Here is a 20283-nt window from a genome sequence, read left to right as displayed (position 1 = left end):
CTATGTCAAAAGATTTTACAGTCAAAATCATGCAGAGAGTACATGAGAGCAGGAATTGGTATACCATTCCAATTTCCTGACGTTTTTGTTAAGCCATTGTGTACACAGGCATAGTGGGAATTCCATGTATTTTCCTCAGACAGAAGACTGCTCACTCTCTGGTAGCTTTCATTTCAGTTCATTCCAGCTGAACTATCACTGTTGAATCTTCTTATGCTTTTAATAGTTCCAAATGTATTGTGGTTGGTTTAATAGAAATGTATTTTATTCTGTTTTCTTACATGGCATGCTTTGCAACACTCAGAAATATTACTGATGATGAGTCCTCAGTGGATGAGTTAAGAGGGACGCTACGATTTTTTGCATCTGTCTTAGTTCGGAGAATTCACAAGGTAGGTGACCTTAGAGGCATTAGTGTTGGTTTTCCGTCAGAAATTATTGATGTCCATCTCTAGTGAGTTCTTAGGGTTTTGTTAAAATGGGGATTCCAAAGTCAGTCTTACAGAAAGTGTAGGCTGTTGCTAACCATCTAAGTTACTTCTTTGTGGTATCTACTCCCTCCTTCTGGAGCTTATCCCATTCCTAGTTGTAAACCACCTCTGAAGAGGCATCATTGGAAGTGTCCAACATCCTGTTGGACATGGCTTTGAGCAACCTGTTCTAGGGAAACGTCCCTGCCGTGGCAGAGGATTGGAATAAGTGATCTGTGAAGGTCCCTTGTGACCAAACCTTTCCCCAATTCTTGCAAATGGATATATATTTTTTACACCAGTGCAGGGCATTATTAAAACCTTGTGATCTTTTAGCTGTCTTTTGGTGACTTAATCCAAGTGGAAACCATTTTGAGGATTACTGAAAAAGACCTGTTAGAAAATGGTGAGCTGCCATACCTGTCTTAGCTTCTTTTTTGCTTGTCTTCTTAAAATGCAGACAAGGCCCTTACATTGTCTGTGAAGAATAGACTGTCATTAGGTCTTACCAGCTTATTGTAAGAATTAAAACAAGTGTGGTTCTTATATTAATGAAATTCTTCAGGAACATTCTGAGTGCTAAAGATTAAAAGTTTTTGTTTGCTGTGTTTGATCGATTAGCACATGCTTTTTTAGCACATACTTTTTTTGTACGCACTCTCTTTCTAACAGCTCAACTCTTTCCCAGTAAAGTGCTTCAAGCCTGTTTCATAGGAACTGCTTTTAACTTTCTGGCTGTTCTAAGCAAAAAGGGTTGCTAACTCAATTTCCCGAATCAGTCTGTGCTGACCTTTCTGTTGGAGCCACTACCATAAATGTGTATTTTTTTCCCCCTTCCTTAGTAACAGCAATATTTTCTGAGCTACAAGTTGTACATGTACCCTAAAATGACCTATTAGCAGCTTGATTCTCTCCTTGTTACATATCAAATCCAGATGACTTTCTTGTTTAATCTAAATCAGGCATATTGCTTTTTAAAGTGAACATGGGGGAAGATTAGGAAATGTCCATGTAGTGTATGGAGGTGTGAAACTGGAGTAAATCTTCCAAAGTGAGAATCTAGACCAAGGTCTTAAAATTTAATTTGGAGTTGTAATACATGCCATGTTATTTGCATTGTTCATGGATCCATTGTTGGCTCAGAAAATGACCATGTCACCTTTTATGATCATGTAGTAAGGTATTAATTGGGATTTCTCAAGTGAGCTATAGCATCTTGAAAATTTACCACCTCTGCCTTTGATAGTGAGGATTTAAATGTACTATCTTCAGTTCTCTGAATAGGCAATATGTGCAACAAATGCTCAAGACATGTGCCAGTATTAAGCACTGTCAGGGGACCTAAAAAATAAAGTTAATCACAGAAATGCATACATTGAGGAGAAATTCATCATCATCAGTTGCAAAATAAAATAATCGTATACCTTTGCCAAGCAGCTGTACTTTGTTTCGAACTTATTGTTAAATGCTTGAAAGCAATAGTTCTAGCTAATAAAGATAAAATGTTTACATTGAGGAAGAATTGTGTAAGAAAACATAGGCAATTTTTTCATTTTTTTGGATTTTTTTTTTTTTTTTTGCCAAAGAATATTGTACTTTTGAATTGAGAATTACTTCAGTGAAAAGAATGCTTTTGTTTTCTATTTAAAGCTGCCTAGGTTGAAACATAGTTGTTGAGTAAAGTAACAAGCACTTCAGGCTAGTCACCTCTTAAATGTATGATGAAATACTGCAAATCTGGATTTTCCTTGCTGTGGCCATTTTTGGATTGGTTATGGATTTTGAAGGGAAAGGGAAGGGTTTCCTTTTGCACAGTGTGGTATAGATAGCCCAGCATCTGACTGAAGTTTTTGACAAAAGTTAACAGTGTCTCCTGCAGTGTTGATAACAATTTCCTTGGCTGTGCTCTTTGAGTTACCTCTGCAGGAAGAAACACTGCCCTATCCCTATATTCCATAAGAATCTTTTAATTTCTAGAAATTACTGTTGGAATGTGAGGCGCAAAAGACAGGGTTTTCCATTGCTAAGCAGAAGCTTGTCCTTCCCTGCTTGTAAACAGGAGCTGACCTTACTTTTAGGCAGCTCCAGTCAGTTATACTGGCTTGTTGGGGCTTGCCAGGTCAGGTCATAGCTGAACCCCTCAAATATTATAAGGGAGCGTGTAGGAATATGTAACTCCTTGATACAATTGAATAAAAATGACCAACTTTTCTCTCAGCTCTGGTGGCCTTTGCAATTGCATTGTCTCTCCTCATCTGGCAAGATGTTGTACCAAGGAGGGATTCCTTCATTAGGAAAGAAACTTGTTCAAAATTCTTAGATTTTGAACATTTACCGCTGTATGTTTTTGTATCTCTGAGACGTCTCTTGTTTAAAATAGCATGCAAAGTGTAAATCACTTTCTAGATGAGTTTCTGTGAAAAATGCTGCAGTTGGTAAAGAATCCCTTGAAACTCTATAGGCTGGGGACTGACTGGCTGCAGGGAGAAGCTCTGCTTGCTGCAAAGGACCTGGCCCCATAGTAGGCTGTGAGCTGAATATGAGCCCTAAGTGGCAGCTTAAAACACCAACAGCATCCTGGGTTGTAGTGACAGGAGCAGAGACAATCAAGGAGAGTGATTATCTGCCTTCACTGGATGCTCTTTGCATGGCATCTAGGATACTAATCCAGTCTTGTACTCCACAAGAAAGTGGAGCGGGTTCAGCCAAGGGGCCACCAAGATGATTGGGGCTGGAGGAGGTGACTGTGTTCAACTCTGGAGGTTTTCAGCCCCAGGTTGGATACAGCCCTGAGCACTGTGATCAGAGCCTGCTTGGAGCAGGGCTAGGGCATCCCAAGGTCCATTTGTGCCTGAACTGTTCTATAATTCTCCTTCAATTTTTGTAGCCATCAAAGAAAATACAAGTGCAGGACCCTAATACAATCCTTGATTAAATCATACATTGTCTTTCGTTTGGCTTACGATCACATGGCTTTGTTGTTGGCACTAATGGTCTTTTGAATCTGTAACTCAAATTTTCTTTTGGTTCTGCCATCACTGAAGGGTGACATTTTTTCTGCCTGGTTGTAGGAGGGTTCCTCTTTGGTTTCAGTCCTTGTGGACATGACTGCAGAGTGTTAAGGCATGCAGGTGTTAGAAGCACAGCATAGTTAACTTGATGCTTTTGTTGGTGGTCAAATCTTCCCATAGAACTGGGCTTCATATACTGTGACTCGGAAGTCACACTGCCTTGCCATATTTATTGCAATGAAAAAGTCACAGTGGGAATGAGCTGACAATAAATGTGTTAATAGTGTCATTTATGACATTTAGTTCTACGTATTGTTATATACTTTGCCCAGAAGAATGAGCACACTGTCAGCTCGTCTATAGCTTTGTGGGTTGTTTCTTAATGGTTCATTCTATGGTTCAAACTGGGACATATAAGCAAATTACTGTGTTTGATGGTTCTCTGTAATAAATTTGGGGGGGGGGGGGATGGAATAGAACAGTTTTGTTTTTATTTTGAAATTATTCTTTAGGTGGACATTCCAACTGTTGTAACGAAGAAGATGCTCAAGGCAGCAATGAAACACATTGAAGTAATAGCCAAGGCCAGGCAAAAAGGTAATGTCAAGACTTAATACGTTGTCAGTTTCAAAGGCCAAGTATGAGTATTTTTTTTATGCATGTTTGAGATTATATTGCTATGTCTTTTCATCCTTATGTCCTCTTTTTTTTAAAAAAAGAGGTCCTTTTGCATTTTTCTTCTGGTGGTTGCAAAGGCAAATAGAGAAAAAGTTACAGTACATATTTTTATTCTCTGTTTTGATTTTTATTGCCCCACGATGAAAACACTAAATTTCTGTCTCTACAGGAGTAAACAGGAATGTGGGTTTTGTCTGTTCAGAGCAATCAAGATCGTTTAGCAATGCTTCTTGAAGTTTTTCCTTTATATTCCAGATGAGCAGTTACAGATGAAAGGATTTGTACATCTGTGCACTTTACCTCATAACTCTTATAGATAGAATGATTTCAAATCTGCATTAGTGAAGCTGTAATATGTTGAAAAGCTAGGTTTATGTTTGTAATCCATGGTGAGACTTTGAGCAGAAGCATATTTATTATCCAGGGTAAGAGTATCTTCACAAGCCTAATGTAAAAATTATATTTAAACTACACATTGAAGAAATATTTGGAAACACTTGCTGTTGTTATTTTTATTTTTTTCACTGGCTGTGTTCCACAGTGCTGTATCTACTAAATGTGGTTTCATTCAACTTTTAAGTGTAGATGTTTACTTTAACTGGAGTCGTGAACTTTTCTTCTATCCCTCCAAATGTCTGCTTGATATCCATAAATATATGCCGTAGGTCCTGTGAGTAGTGTTAATGATTAAGATGAATAATGAGACATAGTGTAATCACATTGGATGTCTTTCATGGCACAACAGCAATTTCAAGATAATACTAGATAATCTTACAGTGCTGTTTACACCAAATTTCATGTTTCCTTTGATTTCTACCAAGGAGTTGGAGACAGTTTCCTTTAACAGTAAAGAACTGTATTTAAAATGTACAGCATTGAAAATAAAGCCTTTTTTTTCAGTGTTTTAAAGGAACAGATTTGTTTCCTAAGGGCAGATATGTGAAGTAGCAGCTGAAAATTACTTTTAGTCGCACTTTTGAATAAACACTGCTAAAGCAGCTGCCACTATACATGGTTCAGAGGCAGCTTTCAGACCTTGGTTTGGTTGCTAGTTGAGCCTAGCCCTTTGTCCGTATTTTCTAAATCCTTTTTCAAATTACTGCTTTTAGGGGGCATTTCCTTTTCTCCTAGTCTTGTTACTCTCTTAGTCCTATTTGCACAGACACCTCTATGATTTCATCACCTGAGGGTACATTCCTTCTCTCTGCTTTTAGTGGCACCAGCTAGGCATATTTATCAGGTGATATATATTCCTGCATCCTTCCTATCAGCTGATATCACTCGTGGTTTTTGGATGTGAAGGCTAAGCCAGAAGGTTTCTTTCTCTAATATGCTGGGAACAAGTTTTAACCTTCAAGGTAACTGAGGAGTATATTATGTACCTCACCTGTGCCTGGTGGTGGTGTTGGCATGAGGCTGTGCCACATTGCTAGTCCAGCTAGGTATGCTTTGTAACAGCTCAGTACTTGCCTTTGAAGTAATCAGAAGAAATACAACATTGTTGCTTCTAATTAATATCTGTAGTTTTTCTAATCTGTTAAAGAGGTATTCTTTCTACTCCACTGTGACTTGAGGCAGTACTCTTGCAGATCCTCCTGCAGGTTTTGGCTTGATTTACCCCGTGTTTGAAATGTATGTTCCTTCACGTTTGTTTTTAAGTGTTCTAAGGAGGAAGCAGATATTACAGGATTGAGTAAAAGTTTACGTTGATTTCAAATTGTGCTGTAGGCCAAAAAAATGGGAGATCATGAAGAAGGTCAGGAAAAAGGCAATTAGAGGCAGACTTTGCGCAGTGCAGTTTTTCTGAGAATCCAGATGGTGAGAGTTCTTGTATTTCTTATCTATATATATAAAAATTGGATATATAAATTTATATTATTTTTTATCTATTTATATATAATTATAAATGAGAAAGCATTCTGGATACCATGCAAACTGCAATTGTTTGGTGAAGGAATTCTTATTTCAGTGCGACGTTTTATTTTTACATAGCCAGGCTTCAAAGTCTAAGCCAAGGTTCTTCTGTAAAGTTTCAACATTTTATCCCTTTGGCAGTTGTATGTGTACTAAAAATATTAACTTTTTAGCTCAAATAGAAAGCAATTGCCTTTTGTTTCCCAGCAAGAAAAAGCTGAAGCAACTCTGTAATTCTTTTTTTACTTTCAGTAAAAAATGCGGAATCTTTGCAGCAAGCTGCTTTAGACGAATATGGACCCGAACTGCATGTTGCTTTGAGAAGCCGAAGAGATGAACTTCACTACTTAAGAAAACTTACTGAACTTCTTTTTCCTTATATTTTGCCCCCAAAGTCAACAGAGTGCAGGTATATAAATTACTTAGAATTGTATTTTTTTTTAAGTGTCTGCATACTGTGTAGTACTATAGTATTGGAAAGTGAAAGAATGGACTTCAAAGTAATCTTCCTTCTTACCCCTTTTTTTATGATTTTTTTTTTGATTTGTCTTTAAAATAGCATGCTTGTGGTATTATTAAATCCTAAAATATTTCCCAGTAGTATATGACAGCATTGCAAACTTCACTTAGAAATTTATGAAATCTAATATTGCTTTGGATTTTTACTTTCTTTCTTTTATTTTCTTTCAGATCCCTGGCCCTTCTGATTAGAGAGATTCTCCCTGGTTCTGTGTTCCTTCCCTCAATGGATTTCTTAGCTGACCCTGTAAGACTTTGGAGCACGAGAATAATCTTAATTTATTCAAAATTACTGTTTTCCTACTAAGTATGTTGTGGTAAAGCAAATGATGCAGAATGACTTACTTGCTGTGCATTTTGACTCGATAAAAGAAAAAGGAATCCTGTGGCCAGTTGTCTTATTTGTTCATACAAATTAACTCACTCAACTGACTAAAATAACAGTGTTGGTGTGATATCTTAAGAATGTGTTTTTCAGTGAAGGACTACAACCCCTGTTAAATGGGAGAATGCTGTGCTAGTGTAAACATCTTCACGTTACTATTGCTACATTTAAAAAGGGCTCGATTACTTGAGCTCTAGCTCTGTGGATCTTTACAGCAGTCTAAGTAAACCAGCAGTTTTTGCAGCTGTATTGAAATCACTTTTTTCCCCTTAATTCTGCAAATCAGGGGGCTTTTATTTCTGAATCTGCAACGCTGGCATCCTTGTTTTTATATATGCTTGTATTTTAATAGGCAAAATTGCAGTGCTCATGCAGGGATCACCTGGCTGCAAACAGAAAGTACCATAGTGTGGAAGTATTGGTAATTCATTAGATCTGCACTTACAGTGAAAATACTTTGGAGGGCTTTCTTCCACTGGGTAAAGAATATTTCTGTGCAGGTCTCTTCAGAAGTTCCCTGACTTGTAAAAACTTGAGGAGGCCATTGAAGGTCAATTCTCAACCATGTATTCCCAGGCTTTGCTTTTTAAAAAGTATTAATATACACAGGTTTAAACTTGGGTATAACGTACTATTGAAATAATTTTAATCTATTTTGTTGAGTTTTTTTAATATTAATTTTATTTGTTGTATTGTGTTCCTTGCAGGACACTGTGAACCATTTGCTGCTGATCTTCATTGATGACAGTCCAGTGAGTACTGACAAAGTTAAAACAATGGCATTTTGTTCACCCATGAAAGTCACTTTCTTACCCAGTTGTCATTTTTTTCTGCAGCCTGAGATAGCAACCGAGCCTACTTCTTCATTGATTCCATTCCTTCAGAAATTTGCTGAGCCAAGAAATAAAAAACCATCTGTAAGTAAAGGCAACATTTGCTTCCTTTCCTGTTCTGAATAAGTGTTTTATTTACCTGCTCATTCTGTTCTACAACTCTTTGCAATATTTATGTACTCACTGAAAGTTTGAAAGGTGGATGACTGCATTTTTAACCTACTCAGGTACTGAAACTGGAGCTAAAGGAGATCAGAGATCAGCAAGACCTTTTATTTCGGTTTATGAACTTCCTGAAACAGGAAGGGGCAGTCCATGTGCTGCAGTTCTGCCTTACAGTTGGTAAGATTACAAATGTTGTGCTGAAGTTATTTGATGATCTGGAAATCATTCTAATGGAAAACTACAATTTGTATTTGGGTCATTTAGGAAGAAAAAAACCATTCATATGCCAGGAACAACCTCGTGGATTTATCCTTACTGTGATAAGGAATAATTTATTTTAATTGCAATATCTTTTTAGTAATAACTTTATGAACAAATCTGAATTATAGTTAATAAGAAGGCAGGTACCTTATTACCTAGGATTTTGAGATGTCGTATGTTTCTTTTAATTTTAATTAAGTTTTCTTTTAACTTTTAATTAAGTTTTGCAAATTACTTACCTACTGGAAAATTTTTTGATGTTATAGGGTGCTTCAAGATGTTCTTTCTTTGCCAAGTTGATCAAGAAATGCTTTTTTCTTTCCTTTACTTCTCAGAGGAATTCAATGACCGAATTTTGAGACCAGAACTGTCAGATACTGAAAAGATGTCTCTTCATGAGGAAGTACAGAAAATTTACAAAACTTACTGTTTGGATGAAAGCATTGACAAGATTAGATTTGACCCTTTCATTGTGGAAGAGATTCAAAGAAGTAAGTTGGAATTTGAAAGGAATAACGTACTTTGGAATTTAAACAGCATTCTGTAATAAAGTGGAAACAAATTTTGCTGAATATTATCAGTCTTTTTTTTGTCAGTTTAAAAATTCGTTATCCCTTTGCTATATTGTGCTTAATCATTGTTTTGTTAATTTATTTCTATTTTTTATTTGTAAGACGTAGAATAGCTTGCAAAATAAGCACAATCTCTGACTAGAAAAAACCCATGAACTTTATATGCCTGTATGTATATCTCTCTCTATTCATACTTAATTTTGGTTTTTCTAGTTGCTGAAGGTCCATATATGGATGTTGTGAAACTTCAAACTATGCGGTGTCTTTTTGAAGCTTATGAGCACGTGCTTTCTCTGCTCGAGAATGTTTTTACTCCTATGTTCTGTCACAGTGATGAGGTAAGAGTGAAAGACTAGAAGAGTAATCTTAAAAGCAAGATTGTATTTTTTTAGGATACGCTATTTACAACAGTCGTGTGTGTGGAACTGAAAAATATGGCTCCATTTTCCACTTCAGTTGGCATTCTAGAGCTGGACCATTCTCAGTAGGAAGACAGAATTTATTGTAGTCCAACACAACACCACAGAACAAAAGAAAACTTCATTTTTTGATGTAACAATTTGTGTATATCACAGCTATTAAAAAATCCTCTCCACCCCTTCTTTTATGATTGCAAATTTGGTGCAGAAGTAATCTGCCTGATAGATGTAGAACACGATCTCTTTATTTACTTTTTAAAATATAATGGTATTTAAAGATACAAAAGTCGTACTTAGGTTTTTTCAGCATTATGCATTCCAGCAGCTAAAAGTCTGGTGTTTGTTTTCAAGAAGGTTGCTCAAAGCAATTGATAAGATATTTAAGATTGTTGTGTTATTGAGTTCTAAATGCCACCTTAAGAATTCCCCACCCTGGATTGACTTTGTCTGCCTAAGGCCTTCTAGTAGTACACACTTTAATCACAGGGGTGAGTCTTGAGTTCATGTTCCTTTCAGAAGTTTGTGTAAGTCAGGTTGTATGTTAAGCTTCTTGCATTTATTTGAGGCAGAATGTATTGATTTGTCCTGGGAGTGGGTACTTGTCTTACTTAGCGTTACTCTTAATAAAAAGAACATTTCTCAAAAATAGTTTTGATGGTGATCTCTCCCATGATAGCTATAATGCCTCAAATGCTTGATTTTTTTAACAAGGAGATGACATGGATTTTGGTGCTTATTTTAATTTTTATTTCAGCTTTGTGGTTTTAATTTTGAGATTATGTAAGGTTAAATAAGTAGTCCTAGGCTCGTGTATTGATTATTGTATGGTCTATCCTTTTCCAGATTAAAATTCTAACTGCTAGATTGTGGTCAGTTTGGCTTTTCCTTCAGTTCTGGTTTCCTGACCTTTGCAGTGTTGTTGCACAGTAGCTGTTACCTCAGTTAATGCAGTGTTTTCCTTGATACCTTATTTGTCTGCTACAGTACTTCAGACACCTTCTAAGAGGAGCAGAGTCACCAACCCGCAATTCGAAATTTAACAGGTAGGTATGGTAGAACTTCTAAGTGGTTTTCTTTGGTTTTTAATTAAAAGCATCAAAATAATAAACTGTACGAATTTTCTTATTGCCTGATATTAATTTGACTTAATTTTTAGCTCTACTTCTTCTGTTTTTAAATGAACAATATACATGCTAAAGATGTAAGCAATATTATACAAGATGTCTCTTCTCTTTATGTGTTTTGCATTAAAGAATTTAAAATGTGATTTAGACCTCAACATTTGAGAAGAGGGAAGGGAAAAAAATCGTGCAGTGAGAATTAAAGAATATGAAAATAAAGTGGTAATTTAATTGACTGTGTATATATAATACCATTTTTGTGCTGCCAAGCTGTGTCTTCTTGGATTTCAGATGCTACATGGATAGGTACAGTGTACCCTAGGTCTAACCAACCTGGTTATTCAATGGGAATCTCCTCTTACTGTAACAACTGCCACTTCTCCTACATCAAATGTGTTTTCTGTCCCCCAACTCCGTTGCAGAAATGCAGCATTAGAAGCCTTGTTTCTGGGCTTGGACCATACACTTAGAGACCACCTTCAGGCTCCTGACAGCCTGTGGAGTAGAAGAACCTCTCCTGTGGTGGGGATGGGTGATCTTCCATTGTGGGCTTGGGTTGGGTTGATAACCTTGGGGTCTCATAATTTCTTGTGTTTCACTTTATGTTGGATGGCTCCAACAGTCGTGGGCTGGCCCAACTGAATTTCTCTTATGGCCTAGCCAAAAGAAGGAAAACTTCAGTGAGACAGTCTTTAATTTGGATAGGCTTTCTTTCTTGGTATGAAATAAGATCCACGGTACTGTGGCAAATGCTAATGCCTGTCCTCTTGTAGAGGAGTAACAGTGGTTCATTTAACCTTCTCTGCTTTCATTAGAGTTACACCTGACAGCAAATTCTTGTTTCTCAGCCTATTGTGAGATTTGTATTACTGACACACACCTTTCTTCCCTTGTCCTGTTCTTCAAAAATGGCATGATTGTTCTCTTTATTCTCCGTTGGTGACGTCTTTTATGTGGTCTTTATAGTTTCTGTAGGTCCAGGACTGGAGCTTTGGTGTAGTGCTGTCTCATAGTGGTGCTGGCAAGCTTCTGCTTCTTAGCAAAGAGGCATGGAATGAAGGCAGCTAGCCCAAACTGCATTCCTTTCCTACATGGTACTCCACTGGGATGGGTGACTTTAAACACACATCAGCTTCTGTTGAAGATGGCTAAAGGGTTTCACCTAGACCTTTAAATCTGCCTTCTGGTTTCTTCCCCAAAATTATTCGTGTCAAGGTTTGGAAGTATTCTGTCATACACTTCTCAAATCTAGTTAAAGTATGAAAACATGTAGGTCACCTCCTTGGTTCTTTGCTTTCAAAAACAGAAAGGGGGAAATTACAGGCCATTTCTTACTGGAGTTTTTGAAATGCATCTCTGGCTACAGAATAAACAAATTTGTTTGGGGGCTGTTGCAGCATATTCTCAAACAGTATCCATAGCATTACTGAAAATGTATCTGGTTTACATTTTAGAACAATTTGAATGCCCTCAGTATATATACTGATGTACAGTACGAGATACTGTGTGTTCCAGAAGAAGTACCTCAGTGGTTATTTCCATGACACAGAGGTCCTATCTGCAAGTAGTTTGCCTGTTGCTTTGGAATTTCCCTCTGCAGAATTGTCTACAGTCACTGCCAAGGGGGCAGGGAAAAATCAAGGTTACCTACGGAATTATTCCAGATGTTATTCCATATACTTTGTCCTGCCTTTTCTTTATTATTCTAGCATTAGTAATTATGTACAAAGTAATTATGTGCAAAGAGATGAGTTTTGTTTCCCATATTTTGGTTGTGCTTTGCTATGGGTACTGTGTGTGTATTGCATAGGTACTGCTGGTTAAGAAATCAGATCAAGAAGTAGGTATGAAATCCCAGTGGAATGTGCATGGGGGTAATGTGTTGAAACATTTCCCTTACTCCAAGACAAGAAAATTACAGTTTCTAGAAAATATAGGTGGGAAGGTAGGAAAAAATGACTGTCTGTAATCTGTAATTTTTGGTTTGAATCACTTCTTTGAACTGTACAGAACAATCATAGCTTTTTGCAGACAGACAGGACAAATAATGTGCTATGAAAACTGCTAGGGCAGTAGGTGGGCAGTGTCAAGGGTTTCTGGAGTGTAAAGAAGTCATATTGAGGGTATTCTGACAACTTGATAACTAACTGTGGTTGTCATCAGTTTTAACTCTGTAACTGATGTTTTCTACCTAATGTTTAATGTGTGTGGCCAATGATAACTGATGTTCTGAGTTCCAGTTCTGTCAACTTAATTTGGATAGTGTGGAAGAGACAACAGGAATTTCCTCTCCCTCTCTCATATTTATGTATTTATAATACAACTACATTACTTAAATGTCATCTATGTTGGAAGTCTAACAAAAAAAGAAAAGCTGTTATGTAGGACAAATTCCCAGATTTCTGGATTGCTGTCTGTCTTTACTTTCGACATACCATAACCACAAATCAAAATAGACACATCCTGGTTTCTCATATTGGAATAGCAGTGAAATTAAAGCACTTTTCAGGCTAAAGGACTCCAGAAGAGATACTAACAATTTCAGGGAGTGGTTAGGAGTAAAACCCATGGAATTAAGTCTGTGAAAAGTTCTGTGCAATGTAATAGTCACCATCATTTCTAACCTGGTAGGTTGTATTTCCAGTTTCACAGTTAACACAGTCAAAGACAGTGTAAGATGTCTTACAATCAGACCCTTCTGTAAAACAAAACCTAAAATTTTAATATTTTTATCCCTTATCAGTTTGTCCAGAATTCAGTAGCTGCCATGAATTAAAATCCTGTATGTGATGACAGTGTTTATAGTTAATTCATTTAAACATCACGTTTGGAATTACTGGGTCTGAGGCATTGGTTCTATGTACCAGGTTATGTAGAATGGCAAAAATATAATGACAGGTCCTAAAATCTGTGAAATAAAAATTTTTAAAAGTTACTTTAATTTTAAATAATGGCTCTTACTATACCTAATACAGATGCTATACTGTATTATATATGTATATACTATACTAATACAGAGGGGGAGAGGGTGTGTATTATTACATAAAGTGAGTCCACAGCCTTTTCATTGTATTGGCCAAATTAACTAGATTCCTATGTGACTTCTGAACAAAGGTAATAGGAACAGTTGGCTGCCTATTTGGCACTACAGGTAATTCTAAGAATGAAAGTTGTTCTCCATTAATTGGTTCTTGCTTGTGCTGAATCTCCTGAAAGTTTCAATAACCGATGTTTTAAATTCAAAGGCCAAGCGTGTGATGATGAGATGTGCAGATACTGTTCACATTTCACCTTCTTAGGGTTCTAGGTCAGGAACTCCTAATTGGACCACCTCTTCTTAATCCATGGTGAGGGTCAAAGCCTATTCAGTTTTGTTGGGATAGGTCTGTCACATTTGGTTTGGTTTGGGTTCTTTTGTTGTTTTGGTTTTGTTTTATTTTAATTTTCTGCTGGACTCTGAGGTAATTTATTTGCCTGTTGTTGCAGAAGTAGCCTGAGTTTGGATGACTTACGGTAAGTCTATCTAACACTCAATAAGTGTTGTGTGTTAGTTATGCTGCATCTCTCATGACGTCATCACACAGCCTTTATAACAGTAATTAACTGTTCATTTTATTTGTAAAAGACATGAATGTCTTCTCTGGATGCATTTCTGCTCACAAAAAGCTTTACTTCCCATGTCCTCTTCACAAGTGTTTAGAAATTGCTTAATTACTAATTTCACATGTTTGCATTACATTAACATTGTTTGCTGTTAACAGTGTGTCTGTTGTCGTTTTTTTGAAATATATTTTCAGAACTTGAAATTTTTTTTTGGCTTGTGACTGCTAGGTGCTCCAGAATTTCCTTTACTTCGTGTCATATTTCCAGATCCTCATTAAGGTGTTATCCCCTTATATGCTTGTTTTAGCTTGCAAGCTGTATCCGTGGTGATCATTGTCTAACATCGCATGCAAATATTCTGATTTTTAAGCACTCAAACCCAGCAGTTGCCCAAATTACTTCTCTCTGCAGCTTCTTTTGTGACTGTTACAGGTTTGATGGCAACATATGCTATTTCTTATAATTTGCTGTAGCTAGTATACGTGACCACTCATTAATGCCTTAGTAGCCGTTCAATGGTTTGTTTTCTCATTATTCATGCCTCTTTAAATACATGGTATCCAAACTCAGAAAACAATCTTTTCTTTATGGACTTTTCCTTAGAATTTATCAGAGCATCATTATGACATAGATTGCTCATACTAGCCTTTAGGGTAAATTTTTCAACTTAATTTTTCAGGTTAAGAATCAAGGTTATTAGATGCTTTTATACTTTATGCGCCAGTTCAGCATGTTGAGCTGTAACTTGCTTGATTGTTGAGCAGTAAGGAGTTCTTGAGATATAAATGCAGCTCATTGATGTTCAAGTGCAACAAGATGTGCTCAGCATTTCTCCTAACTGCGTGTAGGGATTTTAGTCAGCCAACGGAAGTGGCACTCCGACTTCACATGCATGTTAATATCTAGCTTGTCTGATACATACAACTGGTCTAGTCCTTCTTGACCTAAAAAGCCTCACAGCATCATTCTTCAGCTGCATACCCCTGGCTCAAGATCACCTGCCAAGATCTGTTCAGTGCCCTGAATGAGGCAAGCATCCTGTGGGAAAATGATTTTGCAACCATCCATGATTAAAGAATGCCACAGTGCACAGTGGACTACTGCAGTCTTCAGTCTGCAATTCCCTGTTATAGACTGAACAATAATTGTAATTTTTTTAATGTTAGGTATGTATTACTTTTGGAATGTTTGAGGAAAAAAGGAAGTGTTCCAACCTCTTGTTGTCACATGATTCTTCAGGAATGTTGGAGTCTGTAGACTCTCCACAGAGGGTCCTGCTGAGAAAGCAACTGTAGAATGATGGTCTAATAATGCTAATATATGGATTAGCACTAGAGGGAGTGGGATATTTTTCCAATGAGTTTTGGACATATATATATTTATATTTATTGACAGTAGCAGAGTTGACAGGTCCTAAAAAAAGTCTGGTCTCTGTTCTAAATGGACTACCTCCTGTTGTCTTTGGTCCTTCATGTCTTGAACCTGCCCCTATCCTAGTCCCATCTCTTTCCTTCTGCCTAGCCTCAAGGCCTTTCTTCTATTTCTGCTTAGCCAGTGAAGTTAATAGATTTTCATCCTGATACCTTTTTTTTGTATATATTTTTTTATTGTTCCATTTCTTTGAAATGTCAGGTCATCCTGTTATCTGTCCATCCATCTCTGCTAACATCCACAGGTTTATTTTCCATGCTCATCCAGTGTGATTTGTGCTCAAGGATTTTTACCAAACCAGTCTTGTGTTCTCTCCATATATTATGGAGAGAGTCTGTGTACCCTCTCATTCACCTTTGTTTGTTCTGAATTGGTCTCTTCATGTGCAGAGACTCCCATCCTAGTTTGTCACTTTATACTTGTCCGGTTCAGTGATTGCTTTTTATTCACGTGGCGTAATCTCTGCGTTGGGGCTGGAAGGGTTGGTTCCCAGCTGTCAGGTTGAGTACAGCTCAGTACAGGCACAAGTGAATGCTGCCTTCACCTGGAGCATGATCAGTGTGGGAAAGAACTGCTTTGAGACTGGAGTCCTCCTATCAAATCATTGACCTTGTGTAAATCAAAGTTTTTGCTCAAACTCTTAAGAACTGCGCAAGTTTTCACAGGAATGATGAGAACTTCCTTCAAGGTCAAGCCAGAGGTCTGAAATATTCCAGAAAAGCTAGTTTTGTCTGATTGAGGTTTGTTTTCTAGCCCAGTGCTGAAGCACTTGTACAAGATTCTGGTAGGTCCCCAATGTGAAACAGCTCAGTTCAGCACAATAACGTGTAGTAGAAGTTGTTCAAGAATGGAGTAAAATGTTCAAATAAGGATTTAGACTGCAAGCAGCCAAGCAACCTTGTCTTTGCATAGACGAGATAATTAGGGTAGATGGTGCCAGTCTGCTTTGGAGCTGATGATTATATGAGATAGAAAAAGCAAAAGATTTGGAAAAGCAGTGGGTTATTTACGCAGCTTTAGTCATGTACACAGTCTGTGTAAAATTATAAACAGGAAGCTTATTAGTAACATGCAGATGCATGTTTGGAGTCAGCAGTTGATGTTGTCTGCATGGTTTTATGGGTGATGAAAATGCTTTACCTGCTGATTGCTGCTGTTCTCTTTGTACTCCCTTCCAGTAGTCAATAGTTTCTTGTTTTAAAGGAAAAGAAACAGGATTTTTTTGTCCTCTAATATCAGTCTATAAATTTGTTTTGAATGTTTGATTCTGCAGTTCACTGTATTGATTTTTAACTTGTCTCTCAACTGTGTATATTGAATTACCATAAGTAACCTCAGGCTGATTTCAGCAGAAACATTTTTCTTTCCAAAGTTACTAGCACTTCTATGCAAGAAATAATCATCAGTGTCAGGACTTATGTAAGGGCATAAGAATAATAAAAAAATCTGTTCCCTCAGTAAGGGGTGTGCTTACTGCCCAAGTATCTTTTTTTCCCCCATACCTGGTTTGTTGGTTTTTGGATGCTTTGTCATAAGTGGCAAGACTTTAAAAACTCTTCATCTTTCAGTCGGACTGGCTCTTCAAGCCAAGGTTCTTTAGTTGCATCTGTTTTCTCTCATCCTCAGTCTTGCTCCTTGCACATTCCTTTTGTCTGTCTCTACTGCTTAAAAACTGAGCTCTATCTTGAATGATATGTGCTTGTAAAGTTCCTTTAAAAAATGCATCTACGCTTGGCAGAAAGATAAATATTTAAATGCGAGTGCATGGAAAAGGACAAAGTTAATGACCTACTTGATGTGCCTGCCTGTAGCAATTCCACAGTTTCTGCTGTCAAAACAAAGTTGTTTTACCTAGCTAATTGTTTATTCTGTGTCATGAATTACTAGGATACTATTGTAAGAGTTTACTTGTGGTTAAGCATTTGGGAATCCCGTGTCTCTTAAAAGTGTATTGAAGAAGTTTTGCTGATTGATCAGAGAACAGATTTACCATAAATGAATTTTAATTAAGTGGAACTGTAAATATATTGTCTACCTGTTTATAGAGTTGTTTCTCTTATCCGCAAGTGGTGTGCAACAGCCTAATGAGCAGCTGTGTAATAATATGCCTTGTGTTGTGAACTGTGGCTTCTGTAATCCTAGGACCACACAGAAGAGAGGAGAATCATTTGGAATCAGCAAAATAGGGAACAAAATAAAAGGTGTATTCAAGAGTTCTGCAATGGAAGGAGCTATGTTGCCTAACTATAACTTAAATGAAGGAGAAGATGACTTTGTGAGTAAAACCATTAAATTTTACTAGATGTCTTTGTTGCGCTTGGATTTTTCTTTTCTCCTTTGCCCTGTTGAAAATGTTACATTTCTTCTGTCTTGACTGCACAGTCTTCATGTGCTGGCTTCTGATTAAGTTGCCTTATCTTCCCTGTATTCATTCATGTGCCAAGGGAACATCCCCAGTTCATGTGCTTCTGAGCTTATTGCTTTAGTATGGAGAAGTACCAAAAGTAGCAGCGTCAGGTATTTTTGTAAGCAATGACTTGTTCTGTAATTCTGGGTAGTAAAGCATGCATGGCTCTTCATCTGCAGCCTGCCACAAGACCTTAAAACCATAAATAATGTAGTGGAGAAATTGCTGTCTAGTTGGTCTGTGGTGCAGCATTTTCTCTGTAGATCAGGAGCCAACAGTCCTTTCTCATTTGTCTTGGGTGTCTCCCTCAGTTAATGTTTTTCTTCCATGCTAAACAGCCAGGAATAGAGCCAATGGTAGAATTTACTGTGTGGGATACTGTTACCTGAAGTACAGTTGGGAGACAAATGGAAAATTTTAAAAAGGGAAGAGGAGGGAGTTGGTTAGAAGCGGAGGTAGACTGTACCAATTAAAACAGAACTGGAGATCTGTGTTTGAATCCTTACAGATTGAAGAAGGTGTTATGGTAATGGAAGATGATTCTCCTGAGGAGGCTGTTACCACCCCAAATACACCCCGCAACCTTGCGGCATGGAAAATCAGCATCCCATATGTAGATTTTTTTGATGATCCCTCCTTGGAAAGAAAAGACAGAAAGGAGAGAATTCCTGTATTCTGCATTGATGTAGAGAGAAATGATAGAAGGGCAGGTATGCTATGTTGGGGATAAATAAAGCATCATTTGAAAGTGAGCCCAGAGTATTTTAGTGTGCTGTATTCTGATGGCTCTTGCAGTGTGTTTTGTGTATGCATTCTTCTGATTTCAAAATAATGGCTTGAAAGTTCTGAGGAAATGAGTTTGAGAGATAAATGATCACATTTAGCATTTGCAGGTTGAGAACTGACTCCTCAGCATGAATCAGTTCTATTTAGACTTCATGGCAAAGTTTGAAATGTTCTCTTTCCAAAAATACTTACCTTAAAATTCATATTAATAAACACCTGGCATATTATTTTTTTTAACAACTCTGAACTTTGGAATAATGAACAACAAATAAGTTTTTGTATAACCTTAAAATGAGTTCTTAGGAAATGAAAATGTTTTGTTTACTGGAAACCATCATGGCTTGCCGTTAGTTTATCAGTATCTAGGTAGCAATACATCCAAATGGTGTGGGGGAAAACAGCATCATCCTAAGTCTGCGTGGATTTGTGTTAGTAGTGAGAGTAATACTTCCACAATGAGCAGAAAGTGTTTAAGAGGCATTTAGTGATATGTGCAGTGATAGGATTAAGAATGATCAGCATTCAAGCTGATGATGCAGAGGACTATATTCAACAAGTACTATTTCTGTAAGTCATTTGGTTAAAAGTTGGAAAATAGATCTCATAATAGCCAGCCATCATAAATGTTGAAGTTAAGGAGCAGTCCATTGTTGGGATTGTAGGGATCCCATAAATGAGGTGATAATTTCCTTGCTAGTACCATATCTATCTACCAGTTATGCATTTTACTGTAACGCTAAAAGTACCATAAAGTTTATGTTACTGCAATGGGGGGGGCTAATGTCATTGAGGTTTTTCTTATATAATCCAGCATATCTTTGCTGTTGCTAATTTGTCTCTCAGGTGGCATAAAACCTGGTTTATTTTTAACTTTTTTTTCTTCTCCAGTTGGACATGAACCTGAACACTGGTCTGTCTACAGGAGGTATCTTGAATTTTACGTGCTTGAATCAAAGCTTACGGAATTTCATGGTATGTTCTCCACCATTTGGAAAGCCATTTTCCCCCTGCTCTGATTATCATTCGTTACTTAGCTGAAATTTAAAATAGTACAATCAGTGTTTACTGCATTACAAGAATAATTTAATCTCCTTGATATCTTTATTAGGTACATTTCCTGATGCTCAGCTTCCCTCAAAGAGAATCATTGGCCCCAAGAACTATGAGTTCTTAAAATCCAAGAGAGAGGAGTTTCAGGAATATCTGCAGGTATCAAACAAACATTTGGAGCAAAGAATATTCTAATACTAATGATATAAAGCTAATAAAAGAATATCTGGGGTTTTTTTGTTTGTTTCCAAGTAACTTTATAGTTAGAGAAAGGATTCAAGTGGGCAATGTTAAAGTTTCACATGACTGAGAACAGAAATCTCTTGGAAATGACAATTATCTGTGGCAGTATAATGCTCTTTGAATATCTTTCTGCTGTACAGAAACTGATTTTTAAAGATGAGTTTTAAAGTACTTATACTTCTTCTGTTCCTTCTGTCTCAAAGAAACTTCTGCAACATCCAGAACTAAGTAACAGCCAGCTTTTAGCTGACTTCCTATCCCCTAATGGAGGAGAAACTCAGTTTCTTGATAAAATGTTGCCTGATGTGAATCTTGGTATGTAATATGCTACTTGTTTATGCTGACAAATAGTAATGCTGTGGATGCTGTGATTGAATTCTGTGATTCTCTGAATGACAGTAGTAATTCATAGATA

The 20283-nt window shown here is 37.1% G+C and overlaps 1 protein-coding gene across 4 annotated transcripts in view; it reads left to right on the top strand.

The window, feature by feature from the left end:
• The window catches only part of SNX14 (sorting nexin 14), a 46727-nt gene that overhangs the window by 12956 nt on the left and 13488 nt on the right, over positions 1-20283 (top strand). For 2 of the 4 annotated variants that reach the window (XM_048297452.1, XM_048297451.1), the window contains exons 6-21: positions 305-392; positions 3994-4078; positions 6326-6482; positions 6764-6839; positions 7685-7729; positions 7814-7894; positions 8038-8152; positions 8572-8727; positions 9022-9146; positions 10212-10270; positions 13835-13861; positions 17525-17657; positions 18298-18499; positions 19464-19547; positions 19684-19784; positions 20072-20183. In XM_048297452.1, coding sequence (XP_048153409.1) covers positions 305-392; positions 3994-4078; positions 6326-6482; positions 6764-6839; positions 7685-7729; positions 7814-7894; positions 8038-8152; positions 8572-8727; positions 9022-9146; positions 10212-10270; positions 13835-13861; positions 17525-17657; positions 18298-18499; positions 19464-19547; positions 19684-19784; positions 20072-20183 — 1646 coding nt within the window. The remainder of the gene's footprint in view (positions 1-304; positions 393-3993; positions 4079-6325; positions 6483-6763; positions 6840-7684; positions 7730-7813; positions 7895-8037; positions 8153-8571; positions 8728-9021; positions 9147-10211; positions 10271-13834; positions 13862-17524; positions 17658-18297; positions 18500-19463; positions 19548-19683; positions 19785-20071; positions 20184-20283) is intronic. The other 2 variants (XM_048297454.1, XM_048297453.1) reach the window with 1 other exon arrangement.

Source organism: Corvus hawaiiensis, chromosome 3 (assembly GCF_020740725.1).
Source record: "Corvus hawaiiensis isolate bCorHaw1 chromosome 3, bCorHaw1.pri.cur, whole genome shotgun sequence".
In the NCBI taxonomy this organism is placed as follows: domain Eukaryota; kingdom Metazoa; phylum Chordata; class Aves; order Passeriformes; family Corvidae; genus Corvus; species Corvus hawaiiensis.
This window is presented reverse-complemented; position numbering and strand designations above follow the sequence as displayed.